Source organism: Cygnus atratus, chromosome 7 (assembly GCF_013377495.2).
Source record: "Cygnus atratus isolate AKBS03 ecotype Queensland, Australia chromosome 7, CAtr_DNAZoo_HiC_assembly, whole genome shotgun sequence".
NCBI lineage: Eukaryota > Metazoa > Chordata > Aves > Anseriformes > Anatidae > Cygnus > Cygnus atratus.
In genome coordinates, this window is record NC_066368.1 from 26,382,014 (window position 1) to 26,401,314 (window position 19,301).

Sequence of the window (19,301 nt, forward strand, 5' to 3'; positions counted from 1 at the left end):
GTAACTGAAAAAAATCTATAGAGATTGACAAAACAGATACTACCTAATTATCTGGGAACCCCTGGGACTTAAAACCCTGTTCTTAAAAAGAGAGAAGGGATGCTTCATTATATTCAGTACCAACAAAGCATATTGATACTGAAGTGAACTGTGTTGCAGCAAAGGAGCACTGTGCATCATCTAGTGAATGGATTGTGTTGAAATTGCATCTTCAGAGCACTGTTCCTTCAGTGTAGCTAACCTATTAGTTTTTGACGCTCTCTTACTGTTCAGTAAGTATACCAAGCACTTTAGTTACTAAGAAAGGAAGCTGTTGATTGCCTTTGTTGGGGTTGGAGCCCCTGGACGATGGACTAATAACTGATTCCTGAAATGGAGCCAATCTCCAGTGGAGAATAAATGAAAGACTGTCTGCTTACAAGTTGAGCTACCCTTTCTTCTTTCCTATTTCATTACAATATGGTCCTAAACCTCATGCCTTACAACTTCCATCATCTCATGCTTGACTGCTTGATCTAGTTATTATTTATAGGAAATTTGCAGATCAGAAAGCAGATGACTCACCTTAGGTTCTTTTTATTTGCACAAGGGATCTGAATGAAGAAGTTACTGTTTCCTAGATGAGAAGATCATCCTATCTTATAGTTTTGCTGATGTTTTTTATTGTTGCTGTTGTTGTTTGTTTCTTGTCTATGAAACTGCCCCATTCATTTGTGGAATATATTAGCTTTGTAACTCTAGGACTGTTTTAGACCTCTAAAATTTTCTTAGGTTTCTCAGATGGTAGAGTTAAATCCAGATTAAATTTTAGGCTGTCTTTATTTCATCAATAAAACACATCATTTTCGTTTGATATTTTCCATTCCAGAAAACTCATAGCAAGTATTAGCTATTGAAAGTAGTATAGAAATAGTGACTTAGTGTGGGCCTCATTTTGGAAGACACTTTACTTGAGTCTTAGGGATGAGATCGTTCCTTACATGTCCTCGTGAAGCTCTGGTACTATGGGTGAGAGAGATGACTACACATCATTAACTTGAGTCTCTTTAGGGAAAGAGAGGATTGCAGTTCAGGCTTTAAAATGTGCTCATATTTTTGGGCAGGTACTAGAATTCATACTTTCTCTCCACTCAAATAACTGTTCTAGTCATGAAGTTACGCTTGCTCCCTTTCTGGACTGACAAATTTTTGACACATTTGTCCTGTTTGTTTAGAGGTGCACAGGCACAGAACCATTGCCCCGGCTGACTTCTTGGTTGAAAGGTGAGAGATCTCTTAAGAATCAGCCATGCTAGGGTAGCATTCTGAGCTGAGTGAGTGACTTGAGGAACACAAGTTGGAAGGAGATTGAAGCTAGAACAATCAGAGTATTAGAAAATGTGATCTATGAGGAAATACTGAATGGGTTAGTCTTCATCAGCCTAGTAAAGACAGCAAAAGAAGGAGAAAGAAGGGAAATATATGATAGCCATTTTCAAAAATGTAAAATATTTTTGCACAAGAAGATTGAAAATCTGTTTTTATGTGCTCATAATGGATTGGAAGAAAAAGAAAAAAGAAAAAAAATCTTTGATTACATGGGGGAAGGTTCAGCTTAGACATTAGGAAAAACAGTTCATAAATGAGAGAGATTTTGCTCAATTATCATGGGACCTTGTGTCTTTCTTCACAGTTGCTCATTTATTTTTATCTATACCTACCTGTGTTTGTAAATGACAGATACATTGATTATCTCCCATTCCATTTTCACTGGCCAGAAGAAACTGTCAAAGATGCCTGCATGTTAGTTATTATTTGCATATTATGAAAAATATGCAAAGGGGAAATATATGAATAAGTTTCTCAATTGATGTGTTGAGGGGGAAAGTTCCTTGCTGCCTTCTTTCGTAAAAGTTTGTTATGAAACCTTCCCAATTTAGGAAATGATATCACTGAGTATTTTCTATGCACTGCTAAATGCATTAGTAATGGCAGTGCATGTAAGTAAAAAGCTGTTGTTGTATGGTTCTCATTAGCACCTCTAAAAATAGCAACCAAATCAGCTAATAGATAAAAGTACAGGAATAACAACGCCTGAAATAGTTAATGTTCCTTGAGGGGTGTTCTTTAGTTTTGTTTTTTAATTCAATTTTACTTGGAGAACCTACTTAGAAATGGACTATCAGCCTCTTAAATTGGAGTCAAATTACTGATTTGTGACATGAAAGCAGGTTTGTACAATGATGTACTTAATGGGTTATTTAGTTCCACCTCAGCTGACACAGATCACTTGGTTGAACAGTTATTGGTTACTGAGTGACTAAACGTGGGTGGATGCATGTTACAGGAATCAGAAACCTCTTGATAATTAAAATCAGGAATGAAACTAATAGATAAAAGATTGACAGCTAGGGTGATTTTATTTTATCCTTCTCTGGGACATTTGGACGAACATCTGCTAAAACTGAAAAGTTTGCATTTTGATAGTAAGTTACAGGTGGGAATGCATGTGAAGGATGACAGTGAGCAGTAGCTGTGCGTTCAGAATTGGGCTTTGCATTAGTCTGCATTGTTCTAGTTACGCACAAAGTTTTGATGGACAGGTTCATTCTGTGCACCTTTGTTTAAAATGGAGCGTTTTATTTGCAGGTCTGATAGTAGAGAAAGTCGCTTGAGACTCAGGAGACTCGAGCAAATCTTCAGGTCCAAGATAATCATTTCATCTACTCCAGTTTGAAAAATGCACATTTCATCAGAAATCTTTTATTAAAGGATATAGTCATCTATCCAAATGAATTACTATTTTTTTTTTAGTATCATCATTTAGCATAATTCACTTAACTGAAATAGATAGGTTAGATATATTAGGGAAAAAATCTTTGATGCAGATGCTACTGTTGCTCAGGCTTTATTCATACGCTAAACCTAAATTTCTTGTGAAATTTTGAATTTTCTATTTTACAACTTATTTCTTCTCCTTTTTAAGCACTGAACACTCAAACTTCACTGCACCTTTCTTTAACATACTAAAGTTTTTTCAAAAGCAGTTTCAATTTTTATCTACATTTCATGTGACAGTCTGCCTTGAAATGTATTTTTAGTTTTGACTTTGGGAGTGAGGCTTTCGGAAATGCCCTTTTCCATGAAAAATGGAGTCTTCTCAGGAGGAAAAGGAGTTTCTGCAGAAAGGAAGGCTGTATCACGTGTTTATGAAGCTCAAAGCATCATTTCAAGTCTCTTTTCACAGAGGTAAATTTATCTGTACCGTATCTTACTACTCCCTATCACAAGGAAGAATCATTGTGGAAGTCCATCCACCATTAGGTGAGATGAAAAAGCAAACTAAAAATTAAAGAAAAGCCATAAGAAAGCAAACAGACGTGAAAGATGAGGAAAGAAACAAAGATGCTGTAATATAGAGCTGATCAGACTTTTGCTGAAAGTACCTGAAATCTGTGACTGAATCTAGCTGAGTGGATCTTAAAATCATCCCCTGTGCTCCAGCAGACTCCTCAATCCCATGCACAGGGTGTCAACCAGTTATGTCTTGGAAACCTCCCAGGACAGAGACTACACAATCTCTCTGGGCAGCTTGCTTCCTGCTGGGCTGTCCTCAAGGGAATAAAAGGTTTTCCTTATGGCCGGGCTGAACCTGTTGTCCTTCATCCTCCTGCCACTCTTCCGTACAGAGTCTAGCTCCATCTTGTTGATGACTTCTTCATAGGATTTGTGGGGCTGCTGTTAGATGTCCTAAAGCCACCTCTTCTTTAGGTAGAAATAAAGCCCAATGGGGGTCAAAACTGGATGAACATGTGCTTTCTTGTAACAGCCAACTAAGGGTGGATTATTGCTTCCTTCATCTGCTGGTTACACTATGGTTCATACAGCCCAGCATAGTCCTGACATTCCCTGCTGCCAGGGCACACTGCAGGCTTGTGCCCAGCTTGTTCTCTGCCAGGAATCAGGATCCTTTTCTGCTGATGTGCTCCCCAGCCAGGCAGCCCACAGCTTCTTTTGTTTGTTGCAAGGGGTTCTACTTTCATAGCTGCCAGGCTTTGCATTTTTCCTTTAGAATTTTATAAGGTTCCTGTCAGCCAAATTAATACAGCCTTTGTAAATGTCTCTGGATACCACTCCTTCCCTTAAGCACACTGACTGGTCCTTCAATCTGGTGTCATCTGTAAACTTGCTGAGTGTGCACTTCATCACCTCCCTCAGGCCTGTGCTCAGGATGTTGAGAAGGATAGGCAGGCAGGGTACAACCTATGAATCCCGTGAGCCTGATCATGTGAACAGTTCTTAACCCATCTAGTTGTTCACCCACTCGAATAACCACACTTGGTTACAAAACCTGGGAGATGGTGTGAAAAGCCTTCTATAGGACATCCACTGTTCTTCCCACATCCAGAAATGTGGTCAGTTTGTCATACAAGGTAATGAGGTTCATGAGGCATGATTTATCTGTGGTATATCTTATTGACTCTTAATGATTACAGCTTTGTCCTTCATGTGCCCAGAAGAATGTTTCAAGAGGAGTCATTCCATGATTTACCCAGAAACTGGGTGATGCTGAGCATACTTTACTTTCCCAGTTCATTATTTTGACCTTTTTTGAAAATGGGAACCGTCATGAAGTTCCAAAGAGTCAAAATGCAAACCATCTGTTTTGTTGCCTTTGGAGTTAGCCAGTCCTACAGTAATGATGTTTTAGAGTCCTTTTTAATATGCATGGGTATGATAGAGGAAACAAATTCTATTTTCTTATTTTCAAATGTTAGAGTAATGTTTAGAAATAAAAGTACTCTATTTCAAACACAATTACAAAATTGTTAGGCCATATATACTTTATAAAGTTTTCCTGAAAAAACGGGAACGACTACTGAATTGGCTTTTCATTCTGTCTTCAAGCAGTATTATTTCCATTATAAATTAAATGTCTTAATTAGCTTTCCACTAGATGGAGCAACTGTATGTCGACCCAGAAGAGGAAACAGAATACATTTTCAATAATAAAAACTACAGATCTTCTTATCCCAGTTCTCAAGCTCTGCTGCTCCTCCTTTACAAAAAATCTGTTTAGGGATATTACCTTCTTTCATGTTACTAGAACTGGTAGTCTATACTCTTAATATAAAAGACCAGTTCAAAGATGCAATAACATTCATGTAGAATTCATAATGAGGCTTTAAGACCAGCCAGGAGTCGCATTACGTTGTTTTCACAATATGGAATACCCAGATACCCATGCGTTCTCACATGGAATGTTTATGTAAGTGGTGGATACATGTGTCATTTAATAAATACTGGACCATGAAGGCAATATGAACAACCGAGAATCCTGCACTGAATTGTATAAAACAGGTATCAAGAAGATAAAATGAGTATTTCCATTTTTATAATTATTACTATTTTAAATTTTTGATGCTTTTTGTCTGAAAATGAGTATGGTTCATGGTTTGTGTTTGAAGATTTGATAAATCGGAGCTTTCTTCTTGAAGCTTGTGTCCTTTAATGCATGGATATGTGTTGTTAAGTTTATCATACCAGTAGTTGAAAACCTGCCAAATCTGGACTTTGGAGGAACTGTCTTAGGAAGAACTTTGGAGTGGACTCCTCTGGCTAGGGTATTCATTTTAAAATGATTTTTTTTTTTCTGACAACGTATGGGCCAAGGGAGGCTCAGAGATGAGCCCACTGCACTTAGATTCTGATCCAGCGGTCTGCATATGAGTAAATAATAGGTGAGTGAATCCTTGTCCCAGCGCAGCTGGAGGGAGATCTGTGTTCTACAGCTTGCAGTTTTGAAAGTGCTGTGTCAGATTAATTAGGTAACAGTAACATGGTAACAGCTTTCTGTAGCATGGAATTCTTACTAGGTCTAATTCCAAAACCGAATATGAAAGACTTTATGATAGTGATAATCCTTGCCTGAAAATAAAATGTTTCTTTTCTGCTTTACAAGTAAAGTGTGTCCAGGTGGGTGTATTGTGTTCATCTTCGCCCCCAAAGTTGACTGCCTTTCTGTTTTCTTGAGGATACCTAGGCATATTTTTCACCATCAGCATTATATTTCTGTCAACTTGGCTTTGAGTTATTTATTTCTTACTATATTATCTTACTGAAATTGCTGTAATTTTGTTTAGTGGGTGAAATATACTTCTGTGCTTTGAAGTACTGGAGTGCTACTTAAACCTTGTTTCAACGCTGATGTTGAAGTCTAGTAATGCATATTCCACCTGCTGGCCACAGAGGCACTTTCCCAAATGGTACGAATGTATGCAGGTGCATTTACACAGTTTAATGCAAGTGCATTACAGTGATTTGGATCTAAAAAGAAAATAACAGAATGGTGTAGTGTCCATCAACAAATATTGTTTATGTATAATCTGCAGTAAAAAATAGAAGGTGAGACTACATAGCAATTCTGGATTAAAAAAAATACATTTGACATGATTGAAAATTGGGTAAAAGTAATGATGACTTTCAGTTTGTGTTTTTTTTTTCCCCATGTGTCTTTTGGTAGGCTTATTTAATACTCAGTATCTTTACATGTTTCTCTTGGGACTTCAGGCTTATGTGAAATGAAGAATGGCACGATTTCCTTGTGACTGGAAGTTTAGAGTTCAAGCTGGTAGTAGATCATCCAACAGCAGATCTGTCACCAGTTATTTATTGAGTCTGGGCTTTAAACGTGAATTTGGTTCTTAAATGTGAATCCCCTTAAGACAAATGAAAACTTATCGGGTACCCTATTGCATTGTCAGAACTAATACTAATTTTTAAATAGTTTGTAATTCTGAATTCTTTGTGTGCTTCATTGTCTACTGTTTTGTTAGTATGGTTAAACTTGCTTTGAATGTTTTATTTAGCGTCCCTTATAAATCCACGTTCAACACACTTTATTAACTAAGCTATTTATGGTAAAATTCAGAACCCTTGCAAGAAGAATATGTTGGTAAGTAGGAGGAAGGAAATAAATTTGAAGACTTGAATCATACAGAATATGTCTCTTGTCATTTTGAGTTGATTTGCTCATGTATTATCGAAGAAATCAGTATCCAGAAAATATGTCAGCAGTACAGTATGTACAGTACACACAAGGAGACCAAAATTGCTTGTGATTTGAGTGTCTCACAGTTACATTAGTGCGTCATAGTGGGTGTATTAGTGTTTCTATACAGGGAAGAGACAGTAGAACAAACCTGTGCATCCATTCTGGTCATGTAAGTGTTTTTTTTAAAGCATATTTGCTAGAAGCAATAACAGAAGATTTAAACAAAAAGCTTCCCTAAGTGCCAACTTTAGAAGTCAGTCCTTTAATTTAAACGTGGCTATTGTGAACTAGTTCAAAGCTGTCTGACATGATTTTCTTGGTTAGCATTTAGTAGCCAGTGTAGTTCTACAAGACTTGTGTTGTGTTTTTTGTCAGAAATTATCTTTAAAATCATTGTCATTAAAATGTTTGATATCAGTACCACGTTTCCTAACCATAAGGGAGAATAACCTATTCAACATTTCTCCCAGACACCCGAGGAGCTAGAAGATGTATCTGACCTTGAAGAAGACCATGATGCACGTAGTCGCACAAGTGTTCAGACAGAAGGGAAGACTGACAGGGTAGGTATTACACCACTGTATTTAAAAAACAAGTTGTTGAGGGGAATAATGCTATGAGATTACTACTCCTACAAAACCACCTAAAGTCATGCAGTGAGTCATTAAAATTGTGTTCAACTCCTAATAGATTTCTGAAAATGTGTAGAGTGCACAAAACTGGTATGTGTTACCTGAGAGAGAAAACTGTGTAATTAATTTAACAAATACACAGTGAAAATGTAAATTAAAGAGAAAATTCTTACTCTTCTGGATGAAATTCTAAAAGGTTACAGTTTCATCAATGTGTCTTCTTCTAACAGAGGTTAGGTTAATAAAGACTTTTTATATCTGAGTCTTACCTGTAGGCTGCAAAGCATATTAACCAAAAATAAGCTCTACATGTGAGAAACTGCACATGCACAGAAAAATAAAGATGTCTGCAGTCCTAGCCACTGCACTGCACGAGTTACAGACTTGTACTTCTGTGAGTTCTTCTGTGAATCTGTTCTATAGATTTCTATAGAAAATTCTATATTACTCGGTCAGTGAACCCATAAGGAAATATGCAAAACTTACCGTAGCATTTGGCAATTAGATCAAATATTTCTGGAAGTTCTGAATCATGTTTTGCTGCTTGTATAATCATTTAACCTTAGGAGTACACTGCATTACTGGTTATTCTTTACATTCACACATTTTGTAAGAACCTATGAATATTTTGAGTAGCAAAAGGCTTCTTAATACAAAATTGACATATATAGCAAACATTAATCTTGTCTGTCTCCATTTTATAAATGTTTCAGCAAAATTGTAGACTGTTTGCAACTTCTTAAGTTGAAAGATGCCTGGGGCTGGAAATGTCAATTTTATGACTTGTTTGTAGAATACCTAGAGCAACAACAGATTTCTCACATTTAATTTAGTCTAGTATAACTACCAAAATAGACTTTAGAAGCAATAGAGCTAGTTGGAAAACAACAAATTTTTCAATTCAATAATGATACCAATAAAACGGGATTTTTATTTACATTTGTTTTCCAGCAAACTTGCGCAAATGTATTTTCTTTATTAAGACCCTAAATACTAATAAAAAATTCCAAAACAAAAGCTGTTCACTTATGTACCATTTCTTATTTCAAAATGAGAATGAATTCTGAAAAATGAAGTTATGAAGGAAACTGTGGTATTAGAATGGTGCCTGGTTGATCTTTTAGAAACTACTGTCAGTTTACAATTTCAATCTGTGTACATACGATGAGCAAAATTAAGTCAGTATTCTCTAAAAAAATGTTGATTTTATTGGCTGTATTCCATTTTCAAACATAATTCCATGATACCTTTTGTACTTCTTGAGGCTAAATTAACAAATCTGGACAAAATCTGGACAAAAAAGGCTTTTCTTGACAGCGGTTATATTTAGAAGCAGTGTATTTAGTATAGCTGGGTATTTAATCTGTTTTCTCCATGAAACAAGGGAAAACTTATTTGCCTTTTTAACGATGTGCATATCAATTATATGTTAATTAACTATCAATTGATTCTTAAAACATATGGCATGCAGTGTAACAAGTATGAAAGATTATTCTCACCTTTCAGGGTAAAATTTCAATTGCAGTTAAGAAAGGCAAACTTTTCCTTCAAAATGTTATCCCTATGAGATGATTTGTTTGGAACAGGTACAGATGGTGTGCTGAATAGTTTCATAAATATTCCATAATGAATGCACTGGGAAAACAGAAAAGGTAGGCTTAGGTGTTTGCTATCCTACAGTAATAACAAAGGATTCACTAATGCTCTAAAAGATCTTTAAAAGACACCCAGTCTTCCATGTCTCAGATAAACCAAAGTATTCCTTCAAAGGGAATTTTCTTTGAAAAGAAAGCTATAAGTAACCCATACTTCTAGACATCTACAAAAAGGAAGAAGTAAATGCTGAGGACTGTTGTAGGTAGAGTGCCTCTATCAAAAATAAGAGGCATAAAAAAATAAGCCTCTATCAAAAATAAGAGGCATAGGCTGTTGTGGAGAGATCTCCAGGATACGTTTTTCCTTGTACTACACCAACAATGTAATCTGCACTGTCAGTGACTGTGGTGGGGAGAGTAGAAGGGACATGTTTGAATCTTCTCCGATGTCATATTTCTCACCGCTCCAACAGGGAGCTGGTGTCTTTGAAAGAGCCTTTTTTCTTTTTCTTTTCTTTTTTTTTTTTAATCATGATATATAAAGCATGTAAAACTGATTGTGATGTGCATATACCACATGTAACAAGCGCTACATCTTATCTCAGAAATCCTGTTTTTCTTACATAGGTGAATCACTACATTTTAAATTCTAACTTTCTAGAATCTGTCTCTCTCTGGTTAGTAGTGAGATAACAGGACTGAGATGTAATCTATTATTTATATTCTTGACTTTGCACATAGGTGATCTTGGAAACATTACTTCATTGTCTTTCCCTGAGATAATTCCAGATCTTGAAGATGAAATTGATGATGTTTATGGCACCTTCCCACATGGTGGGAAGTCAGTAATTAAACTGGATAGCAATGTTAATTATTATTTGTACCACAATTCTATATCCATGAAGAAGTTCTTTAGGAACAAATCCTCAGCTACTGTAAAAACATGCTACTTGCTAATGGAAAGAATAATGCAGTCTTTCTGATCTGAAAGCCAGATCTACTGTGCAAAAAGTGTTCTTCTTCTAGTGGTTGCGTCTAATTTGTGTAATTACTCTGTAAGCTCAGTAATTTTGCTTGAGGAAATTTATGCCATCATGATCAGCGTTAGTCCATTGAGGTACTTTGTGGCTTATCATATGATTTTGAGTTGAAGAGAAGGTCAAGTAAGTATTTGCCCAGTTAATTTTCAGCCTTAGAAGACAATGTGCTTTCTGAAGTCAGGAGAAAAGTTGAAGGGCTTGAAGTTAAAATATTAATGAATAGAATAGATTAGCTTTATTTTAAATATATTTGTACAGGTTGCATGTTCACATTGAAGAATACGTGAAATATTTCAGCTTGTGCATAATCAGTCCACTTACAGATGATGAGCAAAAATGCTTTCAGACAAGCACCCACCCACGTTTTTTCTCAGAGTTCTGCAGATGGTTTCATGAATAGAGATAAAAATGTGTGAGAGCTAGATCTACTTCTATACAGATTCGTTGCATATTATGTTTGCACAAGTTTGGTGCTGATGAAGAGTTGACTCAGTGTTATATTGTGAATGAGAAAATCCACGCTGAATTATTTTGCTGTTTTATTTGTATTACGTCTTAAATACAGTGATCATTAATACGTATCTAAAAACATTCAGCCTTGAAAAGACAGTCTTAACCAAACTCTCTGAGAGAATAGATATAAACATTAAGAAGACCTGCTGATATTTGCATAAAATCTTTTGCATTTGCAGTCTATACAGAGGGTATGGAAGAGTTAATCTGAAAGGGACCTTCAGAGATACCTAGTCCAACTGCCTGGACACTTCAGGGCTAGCCAAAAGTTAAAAGCATATTAATGAGGGCACTGTTCAAGTGCCTCTTGGGCACTGACAGGCATGGGGCAGGCATCAATTTCCTCTCTAGGAAGCCTGTGCCAGTGTTTGACCACCCTTTCAGTAAAGAAGTTTTCCCTGATGTCCGGTCTGAACCTCCCCAGCACAGCTCTGTGTCGTTCCCGCGTGTCCTGCCATCTGTGACCAGGGAGCAGAGACCAGCTCCTCCCTCTGCACTTCCCCTCCTCGGGAAGAAAAAGTAGGATGTGATTTAAAAGTTAGTGGGCACGTTTTATTAATTTTAACAGAATCTCTTCTAACTCTATGCTATATTCAAGAAATGTGTTTATGTTTGGCATTTATCTTATGTCTGCCTTTGTGATAAAATATTCAACTGATGTGCACAGATTTACATATGTCAGATCTACAAAGTTGTATATAACTTACAAATTTATAACAAAAAACAATCACAGGTCACAGTTGGAAAATATTTAAAACTGATTGAAATGCATCACTGTCTTTTGAGTTGAAGAGATCTTGTTTACTTCCAACAAATGTCTTTGAAGCCAGTGCCCAGCTGACTGTAGCTGGGGAGCAAAAATTTAGGTGGGATGGTTTCATGCAGCTGCTGAGTCCTTTGTGGAATAAAAAGCTTAGCACTCAACTAGGCAAAGGAGGGACATGAATCTGGTCTTTTTGGATCTGTGCCATTACCTTTTAACTAAAAAAATGTGAAGAGCATGTTATTTTGTATTCTTGTTTTTAAAAGCTCTGACAAGAGTCTATCCTCCGTGGTCCATCAGGAAAGTTGGGTTTATTTTCTTGGTAACATAAAAAATTGTAGAAAATCAGTGTTTTCCTCTTCTCTCCTTGCCGTTTCATGGTACTGCAACTTATAAAGCAGGAAATGTTAAATAGTTTTCAAAGGGAAGCTCTTCCCTTCGGAAAGGATATTTGGCTCACCTCTACCTTAGACAGAGGGAGTTTTTGCTAATGTAAACATCTGTTTGGATGTATTGTAAATCATTCTATTGTTTCTTTTTCCACCCTTCCTCCCTGTAAGAGGTGTGCTTTTTGTTAGAGATGAAAGAAAAATAAGAAAAAGATAATGTGTCCTCTCTCTTAATTTTTACTGATATCTTCTACTGCGGTAAAAAAGCTTTGTCTTAGAAGTAATGAAAAAAAAATCATTTTCTCTTCGTGAACAAAATAATCCTGCATTCATGTCATAGCAGACATTTAATTTATATCTTTATTTCACACGTACCCATATGTTTTCTATTTTAATGCAAGGTCATGTCTGCACTGTATGTACATTTGTTTTATTTTGTTACTGAATATATTTTTAAAGCAGTATGAGGCAAAGGAAGCAGAAATCAAGGTCAGAATTGTAGTTTCCTTTGCCCCTTTGTTCCAGTGGATAATGTCTCATTCCAGCTGAAAGTCATTTGTGTTGGCATATAACAGGATACTGTATGTTTGCTTCCATTAAGATGTCATCTTTCTTGTGGTTTCTAAATCCAGGTCTGTGTTCTTCAACCCAAAACAGTGTAAAACATAGTACTTCAATTCTTCTGATTCTGCAGCCTAACTCTTTATTTTTGTCTGTTTCATATCATTCTCTGGAAGCTCATCTTAGAGCCATGAGAAAAATGTCTTGATCTTACATGGTCTGTTTTAGGTCTTTTTTTTTTTTTTTTTACACAACAGGAAAAGTACTGCTTAAAACACTCAGTTACACTTTCTAATTCAGTGACTATAATTAAAACATACTTAGGGAGACCTGTAATTTCCAGTAATTCATATAAATGGAAAAATTAGCCTCGTGACAGAGTGATTCAAGCAAAGATAAAATCTCTTAAATGGCCTGGTTTGAAAAACATATGCATTACATATTAAATTGATTACCTGTTATACCAATTACAAGTAATTCAGCCACTGCCGTAACTTTCCATTTTAAGTATGGTAGATGATGTTTTGTAAACAAGAATAAACCACAAGGTATTTATTACTGCAACATAATTACAGTGTGTTAATAGTTGCCATATATAATGCTGAATTCTTGATAGTCTACCATGCAAGAGGTGGACTACTTCAGAGAGCAGGTGATAAATACAAAACACTGTGAGAGTAGTGCCATGAAGATGAGCAGTACCAAAGATCTTGGTCGCCCAGCCTGGTGTGGAACATAAGGTATCTGCATAGAATACCAGTGCAGCTGATTTCAAATATCTATTATATTTTTTTTATATGTATGCATTTAATCATTTCTATAATCATAATTCATTGCTTCTTAAGAAAAAGTTATAGTAAAACTTGAGGCAGTTGAGATTATGCTGAGGCCTCATTAGGAGGAAGAGCAGCAATGAATAAACATACATATTTATATATAAATGTATATAGAGAAAAGCCTGTAAGAAAATGAAGTCTCTAGTGATCCTGGCAGCAGCCTACATGCCATTGTTCCATTAGGTGGTTCTCCAGTCTCTCTGAGAGGCTTTTGGGTAGCAAGGATCACAGGTGTAGGACTTAGTGGTCAGAGGTAAGAGAGAGCGTGTGGGAGAAAGCATTGTGTCACAAGTTTTTTGCCTGTAGTCAGTTACTTAAGTTGAGCTGTTCGGTGCTCATGTACCAAAGCAAATACAGTCTAGATGACCATTGTTGGCTGCAAAAAATTAAAGAAAATGTGGGATAATCTTTCAAATACTGCTTTATCTCAAGTTTCAGATACAAATCTGAAACAAAATATGAAAGAAAGAATTTACTATGGGATTTGCATTTAATGTTTTCATATGTTGTTTTTATAACATGCTTTTCTCAGCGTCCCTGCAAACTTTCGTATATATTTGCAAAAATTTAAAACAAAAAGAGCTCTTAAAAAGGTCAGAAAAACTTGATGAAGTTCTTAATTAAATACCGAAAGTATTTTGAATTCATAGAACTGCCTTTTCTTTATCTTGGTGTGGTTATCATGCTTCCAAAGGCAGTATACTCTATCTTGTGATTCGAGTGTTTTCCCTCTGTGGGTATGACAACTCTGATGTGACTTGCTGGATTGAGTCCATCAACTTCTAAAATTGGTTAAGAAACATTAGGAGCATAAGTGAAAGCTTGGTAGTCCTTTTCTAGAGTTCATTTTTGTTTTTTACTATGAATTCTAACAGTTACTTCTTTTACGCATTTAAAATACCAAATCAACTGTGACAAACCTGAGCTTTGCTTCAAATCACCTATCAGGACTTTTAAGTTTTGGGGAATCGATACCAAAGAATCCCTTAGAAGGCAGTTCCCACTGTTGGATTACGTGTCTGAATTGGGAGTGGCGAGCTCTGTTCTGGAGATGCAGTCCTGTAGGAACTGCCTCCTGTACTTAACAGCCACTTGGGGATTTAAGCTTCTGATTCTGTGGCTGCAGAGCCAAGGAAGAACATGAACTTCCTGAAACTTCTCATCCAGGGAATCTGCTTTGTACTGAATTTGATTTGGCTGACACTCGTTAGAAAATTGGCAAGAGCAGTTTTTGGTTCTGGCTAAATTAATCCATGAAATTTAAAATCACTTCCACAATAACTGCAGATTTCAGTTTACTGGCAACTGAACCACGGTTGCACTTCTGCTTGATTCCATCTGATGTAAGAAATTAAACATTTATAGTTAGTTTATGTAAGTGATCTTAAATTTCCTGATGGAAATAATGCACAGTACTTAAAAAAAAAAGAAAGAAATTAGGAAATCACCAATAACACAATCCCAAACAATGACAGGTTTCATGGCAAACTTGGCAAACTGTATTTTTCTTCTGTTTCTGCTTTCATAGTGAATTTACACCATTTATCAGATCAGTAATATTTAGATAATGTGTCCTGCATAATATGAGAAGTAAAAGCTCTAAATTTTTCTTGACAGCTCTTCATGAATCAGATACTCTTTTTGGCTTATTTGTTAACTGTGTTTTGGTTTTGGCTACCTATTATTTTTGTCTACTTCCTGGCCTGTGTGTCACAACAGGAAATGTATTTGACCCTTGTCTGGTGCAAACTGATAATCTTGCTTACGAAGAAGAATACTAGGGAAAGTATTTCCATTCTCACCATGCTGCATTTTTAGAAGTTTTTTCAGTATTAATATATTGAGTACTTCTAAAAATAAACATAATGCTTAAATATAGGAAGAATACATGTGTTAAGTGTATGTTATGATTCCATAGTCTGAAATTGCACAGAATACACCACTTCTCTAGCTATACTAAATCTTAATTTGAAACAGTTTTAGCTTGTGGAATGTTTGCAAACATACCAGTCAAGAACTGCAGCCTAGTACAGAGCTGTGTCCTACCTGAGCCCACGTTGACTGTGGCTGCATTTGAACACTGGATAGTTATTCTCCTGTTGGCATTCAAGGACTTGTTTGGTAACTTTAGTCCCGTGCTGATTTTCTAATGTGTTAATCTGTTTCTTTATCTTCTTCAAAGACAGAAGATGCAGATTTGAACAAGCAAATCTTCACCAGTTCTTAAAATGACCCTGGGAAACCTTCTCAGAAGAGAGGGCAAGCACACTTGAAAGTTTTAGGACTGTTAAACATTTTTCTTTGTACTCCTCTATCTGAAAATATATTGAATTTATAACCTGCATATATATCATACTTAAAAAACAAACAAACTAGGCTTCTCATTCACAGTAAAAGGATAATCTGTCAGTCATATTTTACAAAGGCTGTTTGGAAGAATTTTTTCTTGTTTCTCTGACTACATTAATACTAATGGTTTCATGGGACAGCACTGTTCGCATTCTACCAACCTAATGGTAGTGTAATGATTTTGAAATTCAAAGGTGCTCAGGCTGGAACAGTTGGCTCAGGCCACAGCATGTTACAGGTATGTGTTTAATAATACCCAGCAATTAAAAAAAAAAACAAAAAAAAACCACCTACCACCACCAGCAAAAACAAAAAACCCTCCCTGACAAACAGAAGTTAAGCAAATAAATTTATTTTATATTTCAGGCTAAGATGACTCAACTGCCAGAGGCTGAAAAGGAAAAGATAGCTGAGCAAGTGGCTGACTTCAAAAAAGTCAAGAGTAAGCTTGATGCAGAGATTGAAATATGGGACGATACCAGCAATGACATCATTGTTTTGGCCAAGAGGATGTGTGTGATTATGATGGAGATGACTGACTTCACAAGGTAATTATGCAAAAAATGCTCTTCAGTACTTATAAATTTTGGAGGCCATTGTCATATTGTTATGACAGGAAATAGTAAGTTTTTAATGTCAGTTGACAGTGTCTTTACAAAGTTGAGTGGCTAAGATAATGTAGTTAGCTTTACAATGCTAGCTGGTAGCACAGAAATGTTGGAGGGGAGGTTTGAAGTTTTAAACCATGCTTGTCCTTAAATCTTCTCTGTCGTTTTTCATTTGGCTCGTTGGAATATTTTTAATTTTTTAACACTTTATTTCTCCTCTCAATGAAAGAAAAAAAGAAACAATCATCTTGATTTTATACTGTATTTCTGTCTTGTCTGTTACTCTTCTGTTTGTACCATACCATGCTGCCTAGCATGTAGTATATTCTAGTCATGCATAAAACATACTGGACAGAGCATGTCTGGTGTATACATTCAGAGTCACGCATATTTTACATTGCATTGCCTGCTATTGCTTTCATCAGAACTGTATCATGCTACTTTACTTTATGTAGCTTGGGAAAACAAAATGTCCTACAGTAGACAGGTTTCAAAACTGGTATTTTTCTCTTGACAGTATGTTCTGTGCAATAACTGTATATATGAAACAATCTTAAGTTCAGAAGCTTTTTCTGCCCTGTACTGAATATATGTTCAGTAAATTTCATCAAATGAGTTATACCAAAGGTAAGTACTGGTTGCTGTGCATTTCTTTTTTTTTTTTTTTAGGATTCGGTTATTAATAACATTGTTATTGATAGGCAGGTAAGGCCTTAAAACACAAGCGCTCTTGCAAGACCTTTCACGTCTCATAAAATAAGTCGCTTCATGCAAGATATGAAGAAAAATCTAAGCCTCTTGGACAGATTCTTCAGGGGTGTAAATTAAGAGTTGCATAGAGCTGAAACAGCTAGCAAAGCCAAGATCTGGCTTTGGCCTGTTCTCAGGAAGAACAATTGTAGCATTTTATCGTGGTAGCCCATTTTAAATTCACCTTCATGTGAGAGAGTCAAAAAAATGTATGTTGAACTCTGTACTCCTTTTATTCTTTTTGCAGCATACAATTTGAGTTGAGACCATTGTAAAAGAAGATGTTCTGCCCTCAAGTCAGGCTTTACAATTGAAGTCACCTCTCACCAAATTCTTTGAATTATTAGATTTATATTAATCTATTTATTAAATTATTTAAATTTAATTATCTATTTAAATTATTAATTAAATTTTAATTTACTAATTAACTAATTAAATTATCTAAATTAAATTATCTATTTATTAAATTATTAGATTTATATTAATCAAGGCCAGTTCACGTTCTTAACTTTGCATTTTTGGCTCTCTGTCGAAAACAGCATAATTTGCAGTTTTGAGTCCAAGAGCAGTTTTTGCTCAAGTGTTGCAGATCACCAGAGAATCCACTGAGAACTGTGAGAAGACTGGTAGAAAAACTGACCTGAGGGGAAAACTAAAATCTCCTGGGATTCTACTAGGATGAGAGAGGGGGAATCCTATTCTTTACTTCAAAGTACATTAAGGAACTCTACAATATTTTAAGATGCATTTTGATGATTCTCTTCCCAATTTTAGGAAGTACACTAATCTTTTTACTTCATGGATGTTTAGACAGTAGTATGAGAAATGCAAGTATATACAAAATACTCGTTTCCTGCATGCTTGATGCATAAGTTGTAACTTCTTTGGAGTATGGCTATCCTAACAAGTCTATTGTTACGTTTCTAGTACTGTTAGTAACAGAAGCCAAGCTGTCCTTACCATATTGTGTATGCAGTAATGTCTTACTTTGGTACCTTACATAACTTCATCTCAAACTGTTAGAAAGCTGTATTTGATTATGTCCATGTACGTTTTCAAGTCAGTTCTCTTCTGAGTCATTCTGCCTGTTGCACGCTCCAAAACACTGGAATCACAGAGTAGAGGTTACAGCATAGCAGCCACACCTTCCCAGAGGAAGCATATACATATCTCCCTAACCCGATGTCCTTTTGGAGGTAATTTTGTTCCATATTTTTCCACGTATTTAAAAACAATTCAGTCCTGTATTTGGGACAAACTTACAAATAAACAGTTATTTCAAAAGCACTGCAAGGTTCCTTACCAATAATGTTATTTGAGAATTGCTGGACAGCTTAGAAAAAAACAAAGTATTTTCTTACTGAGAGAAAAATACGTGCATTTGGGACTCTAGATCAATAATGTACCTAAGCCTGTTTATTAGCAACACATTCAGTTTCTGAAAAAAGCAGCTTTGAAAAATAGTAACTTGAGAAGTCATACAACAGCTTTGAATCAACTGCTTAAAGAGTTTTAATGGACCTTTCTTAAGACAACTCTGAGTCATATGAGCTTGTTGAACCCTAATGTAGTTATATAAGCACGTCAGAATTCTTTGTTGCATTAAATTATATTTTCTTTAATGTCTCATATTTGTAAGCAAGTACTCTTTTGTTTAGAGTGAACCAACTGATTCACAGGCCAAGATTTTAAACTACAGTACAGTACACAGAGACACTTACAGATAGATCCTACAACCCAAATCCAAACTAGATTCTTCTTATAACCCTTAAAAGTCTACCTCCACAGAGGCCAGTTCTGGTCTGTTCTCTTCAATTTAGATACCATCCATCAATAAAATGAAACAATGTCACAAATATTAAAATCTATATATAAAAGCAGTGAGTTAAATTAATTGACTGCTTTATGTCTATACAGATTACTTCCATAAGTTATGTTTGCTTAAAAGCTCAGTCACAGAGCTATCTTCAATTTAAAGGATGAAAACTCATTCACTGCAGAGGCAGAAGCTATTCCTTTAAAATAGCGCATTCCCACGCAGCAGTCTCTGCTGAAAAAGTGGAAGCTCAAACCAGAACAAATGACTCCTACTTTGAAACTGGTAGGGGGTAAATTCTAGACTGAGTTTTCAAGATGTTCCTGCTCATTGTCCTCTGGCATTTCAGATGTCAGAGACTCGAGACCACAAAGGGACAGAGGTCAAACCAAGCAAGCTCTTACCAGCACTTAAGT

At 35.9% G+C, this 19,301-nt stretch overlaps 1 protein-coding gene across 1 annotated transcript in view; it reads left to right on the forward strand.

The window, feature by feature from the left end:
* Positions 1-19,301, forward strand: part of CTNNA3 (catenin alpha 3) — a 467,780-nt gene that overhangs the window by 400,428 nt on the left and 48,051 nt on the right. The window contains exons 14-15 of the mRNA XM_035543318.2: positions 7,504-7,596; positions 16,078-16,259. Coding sequence (XP_035399211.1) covers positions 7,504-7,596; positions 16,078-16,259 — 275 coding nt within the window. The remainder of the gene's footprint in view (positions 1-7,503; positions 7,597-16,077; positions 16,260-19,301) is intronic.